Here is an 18,301-nt window from a genome sequence, read left to right as displayed (position 1 = left end):
GAGTGAGCGAGCGGCTGTGCGGTGTTTAGCTGCCTGCAGGGTTAAACGACAACAAATTATTTCTAATGTATTGACATATATATTAATAACTCAAAACCCTTCAAAAATGTATATAAATGGTCAGTGTGCATTTATTAAAAATTGCACAGAGTTCAATGAAACTATTTACTAATACAAAGTTATTTGTTGGTGCTTTGCTGGATTGCTAGTCCTTTTATTCCTTTGTCAGCTTTTGTTTTATATTTAAACACACACGTAGCTGGTAAGGAAAGTAAGGTATTTTATGTTCGTATATAGAAAGGTATTTGTATAATGTAATAAAAGTAATGAGAGTCTTGTTTGAGGTCAAGGCCATATATTCATTGGGACAGAATTTACGCATTGAGGCCAAATGAGTCTTTAGTCCAAATCTGGTTTCAAAAGCAAGTCTTTATGAATATATGTTTTCTATGTCACAACATGGCTATGCTTTGTACTTCACCGCAAAATCTGATCCTGAATATTGCTGAACATCTGCATTCTTACTCAAGTCAAATTCCGAGGCTGGCATATGTTTCTTCTTCAAGTACAGTTTCTTGAGAAAAGGATTTAAGTACTTAACACATTTTTCTTCCTCAGATAAGCATTATGTGTAATAAAATTTCCATACAGCTCAGGTCACAAACTTGTTAACCTTATGCATTCATAAAAAGAATATCTTCTGCACTGCATTTAACATTTCTGTTATCAATTGTCATTATTATAGGACTTCTGCTAATCAAAACAGACGTCAGAGCAGAAATAATGTGATTTTCAGTGTAATTGACATTTTACCTGAGGAAGCTGGTTTTGGAAGGCGACTTTGAAAAGGTCGTATACCTTTGGCAGTCATGGCCGGATCAGATGTTGAGTGACTAATTATGCTTTCCACAGACTCCTGGCTTTTAGCTGTTGAAGGCACTTCTCGCTCAAGAGTTTTGGCTTTTACTGAAGGAGCTGAAAGAAGAACTTGCTCAGACGGTGCAAGGACTTCTGTTTCCAAGGTTGATTCTTGCTTAGAAACATGTCGCCCTGTAGATCGGTTCCCTGAGTCAGGAAGGGGGAAGGTTCCAATCCCGCTGTCCAGCGTCCTCATCTGGCAGCAAGACTCTAAGATACAGGAGAATTGTGTGACAGGGTGGAGCTAAAGGTGTCGCTGGTATTTAAAGACAGTCAAAGGGTCTATGGGAAAAAAGGGCATCTTCAAGGGAAGGTTTCAAGGAAAGAAAATATTTTGTGTTTTGTGAGTAGGCTGTTACCTGTCATTTGTATGGTTTTGACACAATACATCTACCTAATTGAATACAATGAAAAACCATTCTGAGGTGCAATTAAACTAACTAACAGATGCCAAAACATTGAAATTGGCCTGCTTCAGAGTTACGATGTGATAATGAATAAGAAGGGCATATCCTAGAAAGTGATTACAGCTGGAATTTTTAAATGATTTAGTTTGAAGGCCCACAGAAAGTCTGGAGAGTACCAGTGTGAGGGATTGAGTAGTGTAATGTATTTCTTCCTACATAAACCCACACTCCACAAAAGCTTGGCCTCCCCATACCTCTGCTTTCTTCATTGTTTCTCTTACAAGAAGGTGTTAATCAAAATGTATCATTTATTCTTACACAAAATTAAGATCTACAGAATCTCCTAGAGATAACCATGTCTCAGAGCGTCCTGAAAAACTTGGATAGCAACAGCCATGCCTTTGTTTCCCTTGTTACACTCCGGTTCTGCACATCCCATTATGGGTAAGCGTACACTTTCCAACACAATGCCAGACAGGGATACTTCAAGTACTTGGTTTGGAAGCAGTATGGTCACACACAGCCCTCCAGCTAATTCATCCTGCTAGAAAGCTGCTCTATTAATGATGTAAGTGTAGATACGTGCATGTTGCTATTCTAGCAACTAGGATGCAACAGCACCACCCTGCCCTATCATTTTCTATTGATTCCCAGAGACTTGCCTTTTGTTTGTATAATGAGCAAACAATATCGAAGGGACTACGATGGCAAGGTCCTTCTGAAAGGTATAAACACAACGGAGGGAACTTCAGCACTAATGGTTGGAAAATGAGCATAATTTAGGTTAAACGTCTGGAAACATCCCTTGACAGTGGGATCTTCAGTCTGTGGCAGACACCCCCAAAGGAAATAGCGGAATTTCCTTTGCTTTTAAGGCTACACTGCATAAAAGATATACTGCAGTGAACAATTGTACTCTAGCAGGAGATGCAGAATATGACCCAATATATCTTTTCCATCTCTATTTTCTGTGTTCCTGAGTATTGATTTTTTTTTATGATATGCCCATTTGTTATTTAAGTCTGTTGTAGTTAGCAGTCCTCTGTCAAGTCATTTTCATGACTTTTTCTTCTGCAGTGTTTCTAATACTCTCAGAAATTCAGATATATTTCTCCTCTGTAGGCTTTGCCTGTTTGTTTTTTAAATAAGAACATTAACACGGTCATTTTCTGTTAATATCTTAATCTCAATGGGCCTTACTTGATAGCAAGTAAGAAACTACTTACAGATAAATTAAATGTCTATTTATGTTTCCTGGTTCTTGTCAAAAGAGGAGCAGTCTATATTTACACGGTCCTCATCACCTTATCCTTGTCACTCAGGATCAAAGAAAGACTGAAAGTCATACTAGCACATTAACCTCACAGGGCCTAGCTGAGCTGCAAAACGAACTACGCACTATCTTTTAAAAAGGCAACAAGCGACTCTGATTTCTCTCACACAATTACTGCATCCCAATTAATTCTTTCCATAGGTATAAGGAGATAAGGTGTGGAAGCCACGGCTAGCTGGCAATTATGTTTTCCATCACATTTTTGAGCTAATGTGTCATCATGATTTTAGAAGTTGCTGAAGGTTGCCCAGGGAACGTGAAAAAGAAGAGAATTATATTTGCTCTGCTGCGTCAAAGGGAGGTATCCCAGCCACTGAACCCTCTTACCCTAGTTATCCTTCCCCTAAGATTTTTGTTTTGTTTTTGAATTGTAAAATACCTAGTTAGAAGTGGGTGAACTGTTCCTCTCATGATATAACAGAGTGCAGAAAAGTAAGGTAAAATGTTAGGTGTCTGTCCTTGCCATTTACTCTGTAGATAATCAAGCTTCAACAGCTTCATGGACAGGCAATGCTTCAATTAATAACTATTGTGACAGAGTTAGTAAATAAAGGAAAACATAGAATAAGAAAGGAATTCCATTAGTTTCCTCTTGACCAGAAGAAGGTTGTGCAACACTGATTATGTTGGAGAGGCAGAGCTCTTCAGCAGAGACATGGAGTACACTGGAAGCACCACAGAAAAGAACATCCTGAAAACAAAAATTTGAAATCTTCCCTCTGCTGTCTGTACGGTTAATGCTAAACCTGATTTTGCAACCCAGTTCCACAGGGACTTTGAATGATTTTGTAGCGTTGTTTCCTTTTGAGCATTCTCTAAGAAACTAAAAAGTGAGTCCCTCCTAATTATTACAAGAAAATTAAGTGGGCTCAAAACATATACCAGACAGCAAAGCTAAGTCTTTTGCTCAGGGCAAACTGGAAGATGAACACTATTTTATCTTCTAAGGTCATGTTTCTTAAAATGACAGAAGGATTTGTCTTGCCCACTGTTACCCTGTGTATGTCTAGGAATGGACCATGAAAGCAACAGCATAAAATCAAGAGAAATGAATACCGAGGGCCATACTTCCAAGAAAATACAGTCTCCTGCTGTTCCCAAAATAATTGGGAGAGTGATGGAGGAGCACACCAGAAGTGTCACATTTAATTAAAAGGAAAAATAGTTTTAATCAATTATAGTCTTTCTTCATAGAGACTTTATCCATGATAAAGGAAATACCCCATGTGGAAAACATTTTTGAAACAGCTCACTAATTTTTAGTTCTAAACAACTACAAAAGGGTCTGGCTTTCAAAGTGCTCAAAGCTCAACAGCTCCCATTGTGACACTTAAAAATAGATTTCTGAAAAATCCTGTGACTCAACTATGTTGAGCAATCCTCAGAAATCTAGTCCTAAATCCACAGAGTACACCACAAAATTCTTCATGGATGTTAGTTTTTCCCTAATAAAAGTAACTAATTCACCCCTAAAGCTATATTATACAAATAAAAAAGTATCTCTGAGAACAATTTGTATTACCGAATGAATGAATATACATTATTTTGCATTGTTTTTAAATTTATGAAGCGACTGCAGAATCAAAAAATACGTTATACATCTCAGTGACAGCTTTCAAACCGAACCGTTCATGGCCCATCTGATTTCATCAGTTGCACTGACACTTCAGATGACTGTTATCAGTGAGAGCTGCACAAGACTACATAATGAAAATATGTAAAAGTTAAATCTCAATAGGTGAAAAATGATTCTGCAAAACACTGAAGTCTGAAAAGAGTTATATATGAGCTTAATTGCTTTTGCTTGTGAATTTTTCCTGGTGTACAAGCCAAATTCCTTGCCTGATTTTTTTTTCCCTGCCAGGGAAGAAAGAAGCTCATGCAATGGTATTAGTTTTTATAGCGGACACATTAGACTCACCATCTGCCATTTCACTGAACAATCAGACTAGAATCAGAAGTCTGAAATATTGAAATAGGCCCTTCCCTCCCTCCCATCATATGGATTTGAGTCTGGGTAGAAAACAAAGTCCCTGGAAGTCCCTGTAAGTTTTTACTGTAGAGGAACATTTCTCAAAACTGAAAAGAGAACTAAGGAAGGATTTAGAGAAATTTCTTGGAAATCAAGAAACCCCTGATGGCATGGGAATCTTTTGATGACAGGGTGTTGTAAGAGCTTAGTGAACAATCTGAGGAAGACCTCTAACGTTGAGAAGCTTCTCAGCTACTAAGCAAAAGGAATTAACACTGCATAGAAAGTTTTCTGAAAGTTCGCTGAACTCCCTACTTCTCAATAATTTTCAGGTCTAGTATTTTCACAGGCAAGATGATTGTGCAGTTTATGTCCTACATCAGCTGGACACCATGGTAATTTGTACAGTTGGGACAGGTTTTGGCATATTCCAACATCACTGGCCAGAGTTTGACCAGAGTTTTCTGGTATCAATAGACCACCAAGACCTCTTCAACATGGAGTCAGCACCCAAATTAGATGGAATAAAAAGGATCTTTGAAAATTGTGCACCATTCTGAGGGCATGGACAAGAGGAGAATAGAAAAGGCACATACACTCAGCCTGGTAGGTATCAGGAATTCTAAAAATGAGATAATCCCTGGGGAAAACTACAATAGCAGTGCCTTCTGTGGGATTTTTACATCTTCCTCTGAAATGCAAAAATTAAAGAGTTAGAAGTAAACATAGGCCACTGACAAGAACTGACAACCTAGAATTCATTAAAGTCTTTTAGGGCATTCTCCTGAGCATAGATCTTTTGAAAATGTATCTTAAATACCAGCAACAGATCATTAAACCGCATTATTTTTCAACTTTTTTTATTTCTTCTGAAACATTTGCCACAAAGATACCAAAAATACACCATCTCTAGCTCAGAAACTACCCTTGGTACAAATCATTGGAGCCTGGGAGAGAATACCCAGGGAAGCTGACTGCTGACGTTGCTTTTGTGTTCCTTCAGAGACACTCTGAGAGCAAGAGAAGCTCCCAGTCTGAGCTGGTACCACACTGTTTTATGTTGTTATATAGCACCCTTCTCTGTTACTCTTTGTATACAACACATGTGAAAGGAAAATAAACTTGGGGTAAAAAATAAAAGAAAACATAGGACACCTACTATGAAGGGAATTGCTTCCAGCACAACACAAGAAACGTAGGTCCAGCCTCCCTCAGGCTAAGTTCTACACTGATGGTTGCAAAATAGGGTATTACTCGAAATAAGCAACGGAGCAAAATCTGTCCCACTTTTACATTAGGTACATGTTAGTCTTTCTAACGTTGAACTACTGTAAACCTGTGTTGAGTCCTAGCACATACCCAAGAGATTTCATGAATTTCATACAACAGAAGACACAAGGTGATGGCACAGCTTTTAAACACAGCTTCTGATACACATTTCTTCAATAATGTGAAAAGATACTTTTACTAAGGGGGATATAATGCCACATGTTATTGTAAACAAAACTTTAACTGAGTAACTGGAGAGTGTTTCAAAATGTTTCCTCAGGTAAAGTAAAGATTCACATTCTAATAAAGTCTTTTAATGTCCTATCTTAAAAAGAATTTCACAGATGCTTAGTCTATTCACAAATCACATACCAGTCTTTCTTCGCATAGGGACTGTTATACTTTTAAGAAGTCTATATATTCACCATGGTTATTTTGACCATCTAGTTAAAACAGTATGTGAGTTTTATTATGATGCTTAAATCATCCATAAAAATCTTTATGGAAACCACAAGATCCGAAGTTTTACCCATAGAGCTAAAATAATAAGGTGTCAATCAGCAATTCTATTAAGCAGGTATATTGTCTTATGTGCATACATAATGTCATTCAAAATGGTCAGGCAATTCACCCACTTTGAATTAAACATAATAAGAAGACACATTTCTGGATGTGGGCATATAGGGAAGGACTTACAGGTCCTGAGAAGAAATAATTATAGGCCCTAACGTGTTCTAAGTACAGTTTTGCCCCTCTACCAACTTGTGCCATGACTGACAGAAGGCAGCCACCTCTCAGTGCTGCTTGAGGGGGTCAGGATTTCCAGAAGCAGCTCAATAACCTGAGCCATTCCCCACCAGGTAGGACCACAATGTTACTAATGAAACATACTGATGGATACCAGATGCAATTACTGCAAGCAGACATTATCTCTACTTCAAATGACTGACACAAACTAACAGTTTATTTGGAGGTGGCAAAGCTACAGAAGCATGTATGCTACTTTGATGGCCAATCTATCTTAACATTAAAAATAAACAGTAACAAAGAGGACAGCTGTATTTTAGGTCAAAAGATCACAGGTAGTTCTGCTTAAATCAGGCTTTCTATGTATAATGCTAGTAGCACAGGAACATATTTTCTTTCAAAGCATCACCCCAGCTCATGAAAAAAGTGGAATTCTCCCCTGTGCTCACCACTACAGCTGGTTTGAGATCTTCGTCACATAAATTTTCAAGTTTTGGCCTATAAAACTGCACATGATTGACACAAATTTCAGCTGAAACCTTTGAGTAAACACCAGAATTTTCCACAGAAAGCAGACATTTTCAGGAAAAAAAAAAATCAGTCAAAAATAGCTCTGTGTCAGGAGCAGTTTCACTGGGAAATTTCCAGCAAGCTGTTTTCAGAAGTACAGACTCACTTAAGCCTTGAAAGAAGGTTTTGAGAGATATGTAAGACTGAATGGGCTTTCTGCAAGGAGTATCTAGGACACTAAAAATGAAAGGACATAATTCCCATCAGTAACAGAATACACAAATTCTAACAAGTTACCTTTCTTTGCATTAGAAAGTTCAAGACTTTCTACTAAACTGACACAGGGAACCAGAGAACACATAGTTATTATCTTCTGAAACACAAAGGGAGTATCATTTTTCCAGTATTTTGAAACATGCCAAATTATTAATTAATACTTTTTCTTTTTTTCAGAATAATATTTCAAATGTAAATAGGTATCTGCAAAATTGCTTTATCAGTTAATAAACATCTTTAAGCTACATGTGGCATTGGCAGGAAGAACTTAAACTACAGATGGCAAAACAGATCTCTTTATTTGCACATCCTTCTCTTCATCTGCAATGCAAAAGCAACCACAAAAAAAAAGAACGTATTTCTGCCAAATCAATGTCAATTTTAAGTAGATTATTCCTTCTGGGTTTACACTATAATTTGATCCAATTAGTCAAAGATGAATGCATTATTGTTTTCTATCTAGATCTGAAGTATAACCAGTATGGAAAACTAAAAAACCCCAAAACCTACCATAGGTAAAACTAGAAAAAACATAAGTTTTCACAGCCCTGATACTCCCATGGGTGCTGCACTGGTGAAATGGAATTATTTCTAATGTATACTAAGGAAGGATAAATGGGAGGAGGACTGTGCAATGTATTTTCAAATGATGGATCCACAGGTGAACTTCATTCATGGTTGCTTGAATCTGGGATTACAATTTATGGTTATTTATAATAACAATAATAATAACAAACACAATAAATACAGACTTTACTGACTTATTCAGTGTTCTTTCTATTGCTTCTTTCTAGTCAAGCTTTTTTTTGCAAAACCCACCAGCTTCAATGTCATTTGTCCAATACTTTGACAGTTGTCTTCACAGTTTTCCATGACCACAATCCCATCTTTGAAATGTATTTTCTGAGTTGAAACAGATAATTGCTGCCTCATTTTAATTCCAGTCCAACCTTAAAATACAACATCCTTTTCCATGTAACCCCAGGCCTATCTCTTTCTCTCTTTATGCCCCAGTTCTTCATATTAAAACACAGAGCTAATCACACCTCCCCATTACACAGTGATATTTTGAGGATAAAGAGCCTAGGAGTTTGGGAGTTTGGCAACCAGTATATAACGAACATGCAATCACTTGAATGAATAATGCTTGTGTACAAATAGCTTTACTCTATCTTTTTTGGAGGTTGTTCAGGAATTAATAGCAAGCTGCAAAATACTTGCAAGAAGCATTAAGGTTGTTATTTTTGCTAATATTTTTAGAGGCAGCTGATTTAACTTTAGTTTGGGAATAACTGCATTAGACTGCAGTTACAAAAGAGAAGAGGTCACACGTAGCATCTCAGATACACGGACCGCACACAGTGCCCAAGGGAGCGTTTGCTGCTGGTATTTGGCTGTTCCATTGAGGGTTTCTGTTCACTGACTAGTGTGGTTGAAGCATTTAAGGATAACGGGATGGAACAGGATGGAACCACTGATTTACCTGCTCTTAAGCTCACAAATTGGAGTTTGGTTTCACTCACATTGAGATACTTTCTTTGATTTTCTATTCCCAACAGATAGGACTAGTGACAGTGCTTTAAGCATAAATGCTCTCTGGTAAACACAGACCAGTTTATAAGTGCATAGGAAGCTCTGTATTTCGCAAATGCACAGGAGATCATACTATATTTATTTTAGTAACATCACTGCTTTTTGTTTATTAGTACAAAAAAAAGACTGAAATTAAAGACACATGCATATTAAATGAAGCTTTAAATAATTTATTTTTAGTTCTGCCCTGCAGATGGCTTTACTTAAGGGTACTACTAATAAACAGTTAAAAATATACATGCACACCTGAAACAAGACTAATTTTATTTCTTAATTAATGAGGTGAACACTCATTAACAGAGTGACCACAGAGAGCTCTGAGTAACCTTTAGGTGAATTATAATCTTTCCATTTCAGTACTCAAGCAGCTCCTCCAAACCAGCTGAATCACCGTGAAACTAACTGCATCCAAGCAGGAGTCGGTAAGAAACCATCATGATTTAAAGCCAGAAGAATGAGCAGAGATTTTTTAGGAAGTCTATGTTTTGCAAAAAAACCCCATATGCAATGTTACATGGTGTTTCAAAAACATCATTAGAACGACCATTTTGAAACAACATACTGGATCTCTTTGCATGTTATAGATAGGAAGTAGGGAAATTATCCGCTATAAATGTATTTGTTGATGTCTTTTTCTTTTCCTCACAGTGGATTGTCCAAACACTGGAAATTCTCAAGTTCACCTAGTATTAAAAACAATGCACTAATTGTATAGGTATCATTTCTCTAATATAGTGATTTTTTTTTTTTGAAGAGCCTGTTTTTCTATGACATGCTATGATGGCTAATTGCATGATCAAATGTCAACAATTCAGGTCACTGACTGAAGACAAGAATCAAAGCTCCTCAAACTCAATTAAAAATGGCAAAGACAACATCAAAATTAGGGATACGCATCCTATCCTCAGAGTGAGAATTTGGTAAGGCTTATGATGATACAGCTCAAATATAATTGATAATTCAGGTGAAAATTTATTCTTCATAAAAATTCTACTAGATGTCATTGCAGAAAAGAAGCACAAAGTCCATGTGAGCACAGTTGAAACAAATGTTTAAAATAACTCAACACATACTCATTCAAAATGCTTTTCAGTTTGCTCGGTTGTACTTCAGGTATATGAATTAAAGTTATTAGGAAATGCATCACTGAAGCTCCATACATACATCTACAGATGGTCCTAGCCAGAAGCAAAAAACATGTAAAGTAGAAAAGTTTCAAATAGGACTCATACTGTTATACAGAATACTGGCATGTACTATCCTGTAGTAAGTATGATAATCAGGCACAGTCCTGATTTGAGTGATAAAAATGAATATAGATTGGGCCAGACTGTAAAGTAGTGTAAATCAACATACCAGCATTAACTTCAGAGTTGAAGAACCCGGCCATGCTGTTTAATTGACATTTTAAGCCTGAATGAGACCAGCAGATTCTCAGTATCTTGAATAATAATTAGACTGTATCCTATATATAATGTATAAAGAGCCACGCTTCTTCTCGTTCTAGTGATAAAATTTGGTATTTCTGGGTGAATAAATGTAATGACAAAGAAGGAAAGTAACAGCAAATCATTGTGGCTAATAAGGAAGTGTTGATCCAAAATATTAATTTTCTCCACAGAAGGACGACAAGCCAGAGAGTAGGCTGCAGCAGTGCTGCAAAACTGGCAATTAGACAAGTAATATGTGTACTTTCTTTTAAAGTACAAAGAAATGATTTGTCTTTGCCAGACTGTGAAGAAGGTAAGCTGACATAAATTAGAAGACACTAATGGATTTAGTTTCTTATTATTCACATTGGCAAGGTTCTCCATCATCTTCAAGGAATGTAAGTAACAATTAGAAAAATACACAGAAATTTCACTCTATTATCATAGACTCCTTCAGACCATCATTTCAAAATTAATTCCTGCATAAATACCCAAATGCCAAACAAGAGTCAAGAACACAGAACAGCAGACACTATTCATCCCACTTCTAGTGGCCCAAACCCACATAATACTGTTCCTCTCACAGCAATCTCCATTCTGCAGAGTAGCCTGTTCATCTTCTCACCCATACGAAAAACCTGTGCTAATAAAATTCCACTGAAAAGATGCAGAGCAACTCAGTAGAACAAGAGGATATTTAATCAGCTTTATGCACCAGTGTGAGTCGTTTCTGATGAGCAAGTTCTGGGATGGTAAATGAGGCATTGCAGAATGCTGCTCCACACCGCCTTGGAAGGCCAGTCAACAGCATGACCACACCAAATCTTCAGTAACATGAATATTGCAGCGTAAGAACCCAGGATTGCTAAACATTGTGTAAAGCCTCCCAAATAAATGGCGCATTGGTCATGGACAGATTTAGAACAATATCCTTGAAGATATTCAAAACTCAACTGATGAAGTCCCTGAGCAGGAGAATTTCCAACCTATGTGCTTCTAGGGGTATGTTTCTACACACAAGACCATCAGTTGTTCTTGCAATGCCTACTGGTTATTAAACAAGATTTCCCCTCAGTGAAGCCTCATTTTAGCTACTTTGGTTCAGAAAAGTAAGTAAACCACAGACACAGGTCATTTCAATGGTGCTGAAGGATCAGGAAATGAAGATTTTGAAGTACAAAAGGGGAAGAACAGTGCTTGATAATTGCATTAAAATGTAAAGATAGAGGCATGAATTGGCATAAATTTCGAGGAACTGACAGAGGCATTTAGGTGAGTGAAAGTACAACTGTAACTGCTTTTTACCCAGCCAAGCTCAGTTCGGTTTGTGCATTTTCGCATACCTCCTGTTTGAAGTATCCTGAGGACATGACAGATAAGGAGGTTCTGAGGGTCTCTCCCATATCTTCCAGGCCCCTGAGAGCACTAGGTTTTGAGGCTTTTTTGGTTGGTTTTTTTTTGATGAACAAGTTTGGATCCTGATGTTGCTAGAGGCAAGCAGCTTATTTTAGTATTTATTGATTAATCATTGTTTTAGCAATTGGGAACCCAGTTCTTTGGATTAACATCCAAGCTGGTTAGCTATAGCAAGTGAGCATGTTGTTAAGTTGTCTGCTACACTGAAGTCCCATTTCAAAGCTCCAGCCCAGGAAGCATGCTTACTAAAGCAACACAGTCAACACCTACAGATTTAACACCTACCTCTCAGCTTCCACATGCACACAGGGCTTTGGAAAATGGCTTTGTTACCGATGTATAAATGCATGCATACTTGTACCATTGCTCATGTATAGGGGATTAATGAAAAATCTAATACCTTATCACAACTTGTATCAAAACATAACATTTTTGAGCATGCAGATCCGAAATAGGAACAGACCCAGGTTGGAAACAGATTCAGTGGTAACTGGTTTTGTTTGACGGCTTTTACAGACAGCAACCTCACATGTAGGGACTTCTAGGTATTCCACAGCTTCTCCGGGTGGTGATGGGGAAGATAAAACAAACATTTTTCCTTTATCTGATCATGAATGATTCAACTGCTATATCAGTGATAAGATGATTGCTAACTGGTTCTTCTCAACTTCTATCAATGTCCTGATGAAAGGAATTAACACTGACAGTGATAAGTTGTTTTCTCAGGCATTGAGACTTCATGACAAGAGAGGATTTCTTTTGCAGTCAAAAGACATTTTATCAGTTGAATACTGTTCTTCATTAAATGCATTAGAGGCGTCCAAGGATTTGCCTGACATTTAAGCAACTTCTGGATTATCCTTTTGCCTCTCCACAGTGATGTAGATCACCTCTCTTTACTGAATGCACAGGCTGTAATGCAGATCAATTTTTTCACCATCTTTCCTCTGTCACTTATTCTGTTACATTTATCTCAGTAATTCATTACAGACCTCACCTAATCTGTCTCCAGGTTTTGAGGGTTCTTTAATGTAAATGTGTTTGCTCAAATATGTCGGGCTTAATGGACATGTTTTAGGATGATCCATGTCAGACTTAATGTATTTACCACATTAATCAGGCTTATTTCCTTCACATCTATTTCCATTGCCTGAGAATGAGAAAACATGAATTCAATAGCTGTTTACTTAGTACTCCAGTAAAAACACCCAAAGTTTTAGTAGTTTACATGATGGTGGATAAAACCAAGTCTTTTGTTTGCTGCAAGCTTATTAAGCAAACAGATGAACTGCTATTGTTTTCATCAAACTTTGGAATAGGCAATTGGATAACTTATAATTAAGCATTATGAGTATATACATTCAATGGCACATTCAGAAATTAAATCTGAAACATACTTTTTCAGTTCCGGTGTTCATCAGATCTAGATTTCAGAAAGAAACCAAGAGAAAAAAGGCAGACAACACTGGAGCAAGGATCTGTTGATTAGAAATGGTATCGGTATGGAAACAAAAAGGCAGGCTCTGTATCGTGGTTTAGATTTGTGGGGAGCCAGATAATAAGCAATACTGGGGCACCACACAAGCAGTAAAGAGTGACCACCAGTTTTAAACGATGCAGGTGAACAAACATGAGGGGAAAGGTGAGAAAATAATATCTTGGCAGTAAATGGGTAAAACAGACAGAAGAACCAGAAAGAGGAGTTAGAGACAAACAAATTTACCTGGGGTACTAGAAAGAATGCAGCTCCTTCTACTCATAGAAAAGTCTGCTTATGAAGTATGTTTTTTTATTTATAGTTTCATAGTATGGCTACTGGGTGATGAATAAAACAGTATCAGAATACACAGGTAAGGCGTCATCTGTAGTATTTTGATACCTCAATACAAACAATTATAATGCTGACATTTCATTTTAAGTCAAACCCACTTACATCTACAACATGTTATATGTCCTACATTTGCTATCAGTATATCTGTAAAATTGCTGTCAAGTTGCTAGCAACTTTCTATAAAACTTGCTGTGAAGGACATTCCTGGTTTCTATTGAAAATGTAGTTTGATCACTTTTCTTTGCTGCATATAAAGCTTAAAGGGGTGGACTTTAAAACACAACGCAACATATAAAATACCAACACCACTTCCTTTCTGAAACACTAGGCATCTAAGGGATTCAACCAAATGTTCTCTAAAGATGACAAATCTCCAGAAAGTTGCTTACAAGACCTTCCTTTTTCTGACCAGATTGCCTTTAAATAAAACTGCAAAACCCTTCTCCAAGGTTGTTCTTGGAAAGTAGAAAAAATGATGATAAAGCCAATGGGCTATAAGGAAGATGATTATCAAGAACTTTAATGGAATTGAGCGCTGGGCTACAGCAGAGCTACAAAAGCATCCCTTGACCTCAGTGTGTGTTTTTGTTCTAGCACAAAGCAGCAAAGTCTACAATGCACTTTTAACGTTGCTTTGATAGTGTGCAAGCCCAACCCTCTATCTAGCTAGAGACTTTTCAAAACCCTTTTAAGGATCTGCAGGCGTTTTCTCTGTATTATAGAAATGCCAGTATCTACAAGGTTCCCATTTAATGTTGGATGAATCAATTTTGAGCAACTGACCTAGACATCTAATGACAATTTGACAAAAATTAGACCTAAGTCTTTCTTCAAAGTTTCAAAAATCCTGACTACATTTATCTTCATAATGTTTGCCTGGCTCTGAATTTCACCTGAAATACTCCAAACAAACAATAGGCGTCAATGCCACAGTTAGAGAATTTCTTTCCAAGAACTGTGGAGTCTAACCCCAGCCTGCCTCAGGGAATTAACTCCCCATACAACTTCAGTAGGTAGTATCTTGTGCTTCCAGTAGAGCAGATAGTACCAACAACACCCAGATATATTTTGGATTGCTACTACCAATTCTGGCATCATCAAGTATTTGCTCTCTAGAGTACCCATAACGCTCAAGTGAACTGCAAGTCTATTCAGATTTTTTAAATTTATTTTATTTTTACCAGTGATGTCATTCTGAGGACAAAACCTACCTGCAGTGATGTCCCTGATGTCAAAGCTCAACCGGCTTTTATTAAAGAATAAATCTGGTCTTTTAGTTCAATCAGTGACATATTAGAGATAACATTTGAAAGCAAAAGCTTTCCAGTTCAATAAAGTAATTCCTTTAGATGAACTGTCCATGCTTTCATGTACTCCCTGAACTTCAGTGCTTTAGACCAGAAGTGCTTGTTTGATTTGTTTAGAAATTGCTAAGGATGGAATGACCACTGGAAATCCACTATGGTGAATAAAAGTATTTACACATAGAAATATCTGTGACAAAAAAAAAATCCTCTTTCTCTGTATTGAAACCTGAGTATAAATTTAAGAATAGACTTGAAACCCTCTCAGACAACTCTCATCAGCCTATTTAGGCTGGTGAATATATGCTGAGATTTTGTGTTTTGTGTGAAGCTTGAGTGTATCATTAGCAAAAAGCATATTCAATGTTGACTCGCTTCTCTAGCGAAGTTGTCACCCATTTGGTGACAAAGAGAAAAGGAAACTGGACCCAGAGAAATTATTATCAAGCAGCTTTCAAACACGGGGTTTGGTAAATCAACAAAGTGTTGATGTCTGAGAAAATGGCACACTCAGTCTTTCCTCCTTCAGCCTCAGCATAGCTTTATATCAACACTGAAGAATGATACGATTAATTACAACTAACTTTCCTCTTCATTACATATACATATTCCTAAAAGGAAGACAAGGTCAGGAACCTTTTAATTTGTGTAGGGACCTGTATAGCCAAAAATACTTTCGCTCCTTCATGGTGCCTGTATTTTAGCCAGCACGGATGAATATTATAATCAAGGAAACTGTCTTTGGTATGACTATTACCATATACCATAGTATTCTCGTGTGAAGTTGTCTGCAAGAATGAATTCTTCAGTAATTAACATTTGTTTGCTCGTGCCATGGATTTTGGGCTTTTCCCTTGAAGCTGTTTATCAATGAAAATTCTTAATACGTTGTAATTAATACAATCACACTTTTCCAGGAGTGGCTGCTAATTTGAAACAGTACTTGAAATGTGAAACATTAAAGTTTCTCACAAATGCTTTTTTCTTGTCAAGATGTCCAATTATTAACTTCTCTATGTAAAGATGTCATTTGTAACTGTCTTGTAATTTTTTTGGCCATTGTAACAATGGGGAAATTCAAGACAAACACTGACACTTCTACTTCCCTGGGGGAAACAGAACTCTTTTTCTTTGTAAAATGAAGGCTTTTTTATGTTTACATGGGAGCAATACTGTCAGGAGCTTGACACATCGTCTTTGCATTCAATAGAAGAATTCTATTTATAGGACTATTTGGAGACCCTGCTCTACCTGTCTGAGCTGGGGATTCTCTCATGACAAAGGGAAAGTCAACCTTCCTCTTATTAGGTACTTAGCATTTCCCACTTCATCACTCTTTCAAAACCCAACTACTTTATTGCAACGGGCTTGAGGAAGGAGCTCTGAAGATGGAAGATGGAGGTCTGAAGACTGGACCTGAAAGTGATACTCGTGGATTCTTAGGTCTCCTGTCTGTGGGAAGTGGGAGCACAGGTAGCATCTGTGCTGCCAGGGGCGCATTTGGCATCCTCACTGAGAGTACAGCAAAAGCATCCAGGGTATAACATATTTTTGTTTTAAAAATTTTTTAAATGTTTTAAATATATGTTTAAGTACAATATAGCACAATATAAATGACTGCTTCACATGGAAGCGATCATGTGTTCTTGAGATACAGGCACACTAGAAGGGAAATTTTGTATTTCTGTGCATTCTTGTATTCTTTCAATTTAGCAAATCCAAAGAGTCAGAAAAATACTTAAAATTTGTTTAGATCAACAACTGACAATAAATTAAAAACCTAGTAACTAACATTTTACATATTTTTTGTTTAACACACCCAGGAGTATCTCATTATTAGAAAGTGATGAACCAGCATTGTCTTACATGATACCGACCTTGACGACTGTTCAGTTATATGTATCTTGTTTATTAGCTAACTGGGCAGAACTGATGTCAATTTAGGTATTTTACAGTGACAACTACAGCAACACATGTTTCTCCTATTACTTTAAGTTTAGATCAAAACCAGTAGAATAAACTCATTAAAGTCCAGCTACAAAACCACAGTGAACCTTGCTTTCTTAAAACAACTACTTATGATGGTGAAGAATGCAGTAAGAAATGAATTTACAGCTGATTGAAATTTTCAAGATTTCAAAGATGTTCCTATTCTGGCAGAACCCCCAACACTGTGAAACTGTTCCATGGAAACAACAGACCAAAAGCCTCCACCAGGACACGAGCTGCTCAGGGGACAGAAAAACTGCCCTCTTTGATCAGACTAAGGACCTGGCTCACTATTAGGTGCTTGACGGCAGTGAGGCATAGCATTTACAGAGCCATCCTTCCTGTATTATTCCCTTCTGCTTCTGACAACCAGAAGCTTAGGAGTTGATAACAAAGAAAGCCAAATCTGGCTCTCTCACATCTCAGGTAATTTTCCGTACCAACAAGTTCTTTGTAATCTTCACAAGTTCTTCCTTGTGTATGGTTTTGACTAAAAGCTGCATAGAGTTTCAGTCTTGAAAAAAACCAGTATTTTTCTATAACAACCTTTGTATTAGAAAAATGCCAGAACCTCTATCAAGGAATTTGATAAAAGAATCTGAACAAGACCTAGGAAAGCTTGCTATCCACAAAGAGCAATGCAGACATACAGCAGCAAAAATACCAATGTAAGATAAAACATACCCTGATGAGAGTGGTATGAAACACAGCAAGATACTGATTTAGGAGTATTCAGAAAGTGTACTTAGATCATGCTCTGCTGAAATAAGTAATGACTGGTACATTCTGCATTAGGATTCACTGTGCTAATGTTAACAAATTTCCTTAGACTTCTATTATTTTTACTGTGCCAGTACTACCTATTGCACATAATGTCTCCTGTTTCATATAATTCACATAATGTTTCCTGTTAATGTCAGTTTCCTGACTTTAACAACTAGATCCTCAGAGCAAACTCCTTGAGTTATTCTAGGTGGTTTGACAAGGCAGAACACAGCTAGCAACCTGTGTTGAGCCTTTAAGAGATGGCATTGTCTAGGGAAAAGAAGATGCTTTTGTAATTGGTATAATTCAAACGATGGAAAGGTCTTTGTACGAGCTATAGGAATTTCCCCAGGGCAGCACTGCCTGGCATCTCTCTGTAGCAGTACATACTGTGGACTTGTATAGACCTGGGCCACAGACCTACCTGTCACTTTATCCATGTCACCAGCCCTGAAAAAGGTGAAGAAAAAGGTCTTTTCTTTGCAAAAAAGGGCTTTGGTGCACAGGAGGGCTGGACCCACAGTGATGACCTCTCCCAGCT

General features: G+C 37.3%; 1 protein-coding gene across 1 annotated transcript in view; it reads right to left on the bottom strand.

Moving 5' to 3' along the window:
* Positions 1–769: 769 nt before the first annotated feature.
* NCKAP5 (NCK-associated protein 5) overlaps positions 770–18,301 on the bottom strand; it is a gene marked incomplete at its 5' end in the record, with an annotated part of 54,073 nt that continues 36,541 nt past the window's right edge. The window contains one exon of the mRNA XM_009580625.1: positions 770–1,128. Within this exon, the coding sequence (XP_009578920.1) occupies positions 770–1,128 (359 nt within the window). The remainder of the gene's footprint in view (positions 1,129–18,301) is intronic.

Source organism: Fulmarus glacialis, unplaced genomic scaffold (genome assembly GCF_000690835.1).
Source record: "Fulmarus glacialis isolate BGI_N327 unplaced genomic scaffold, ASM69083v1 scaffold12366, whole genome shotgun sequence".
NCBI lineage: Eukaryota > Metazoa > Chordata > Aves > Procellariiformes > Procellariidae > Fulmarus > Fulmarus glacialis.
The sequence above is the reverse complement of the archived record's forward strand: the minus strand, read 5'-3'. Positions and strand labels throughout refer to the sequence as shown.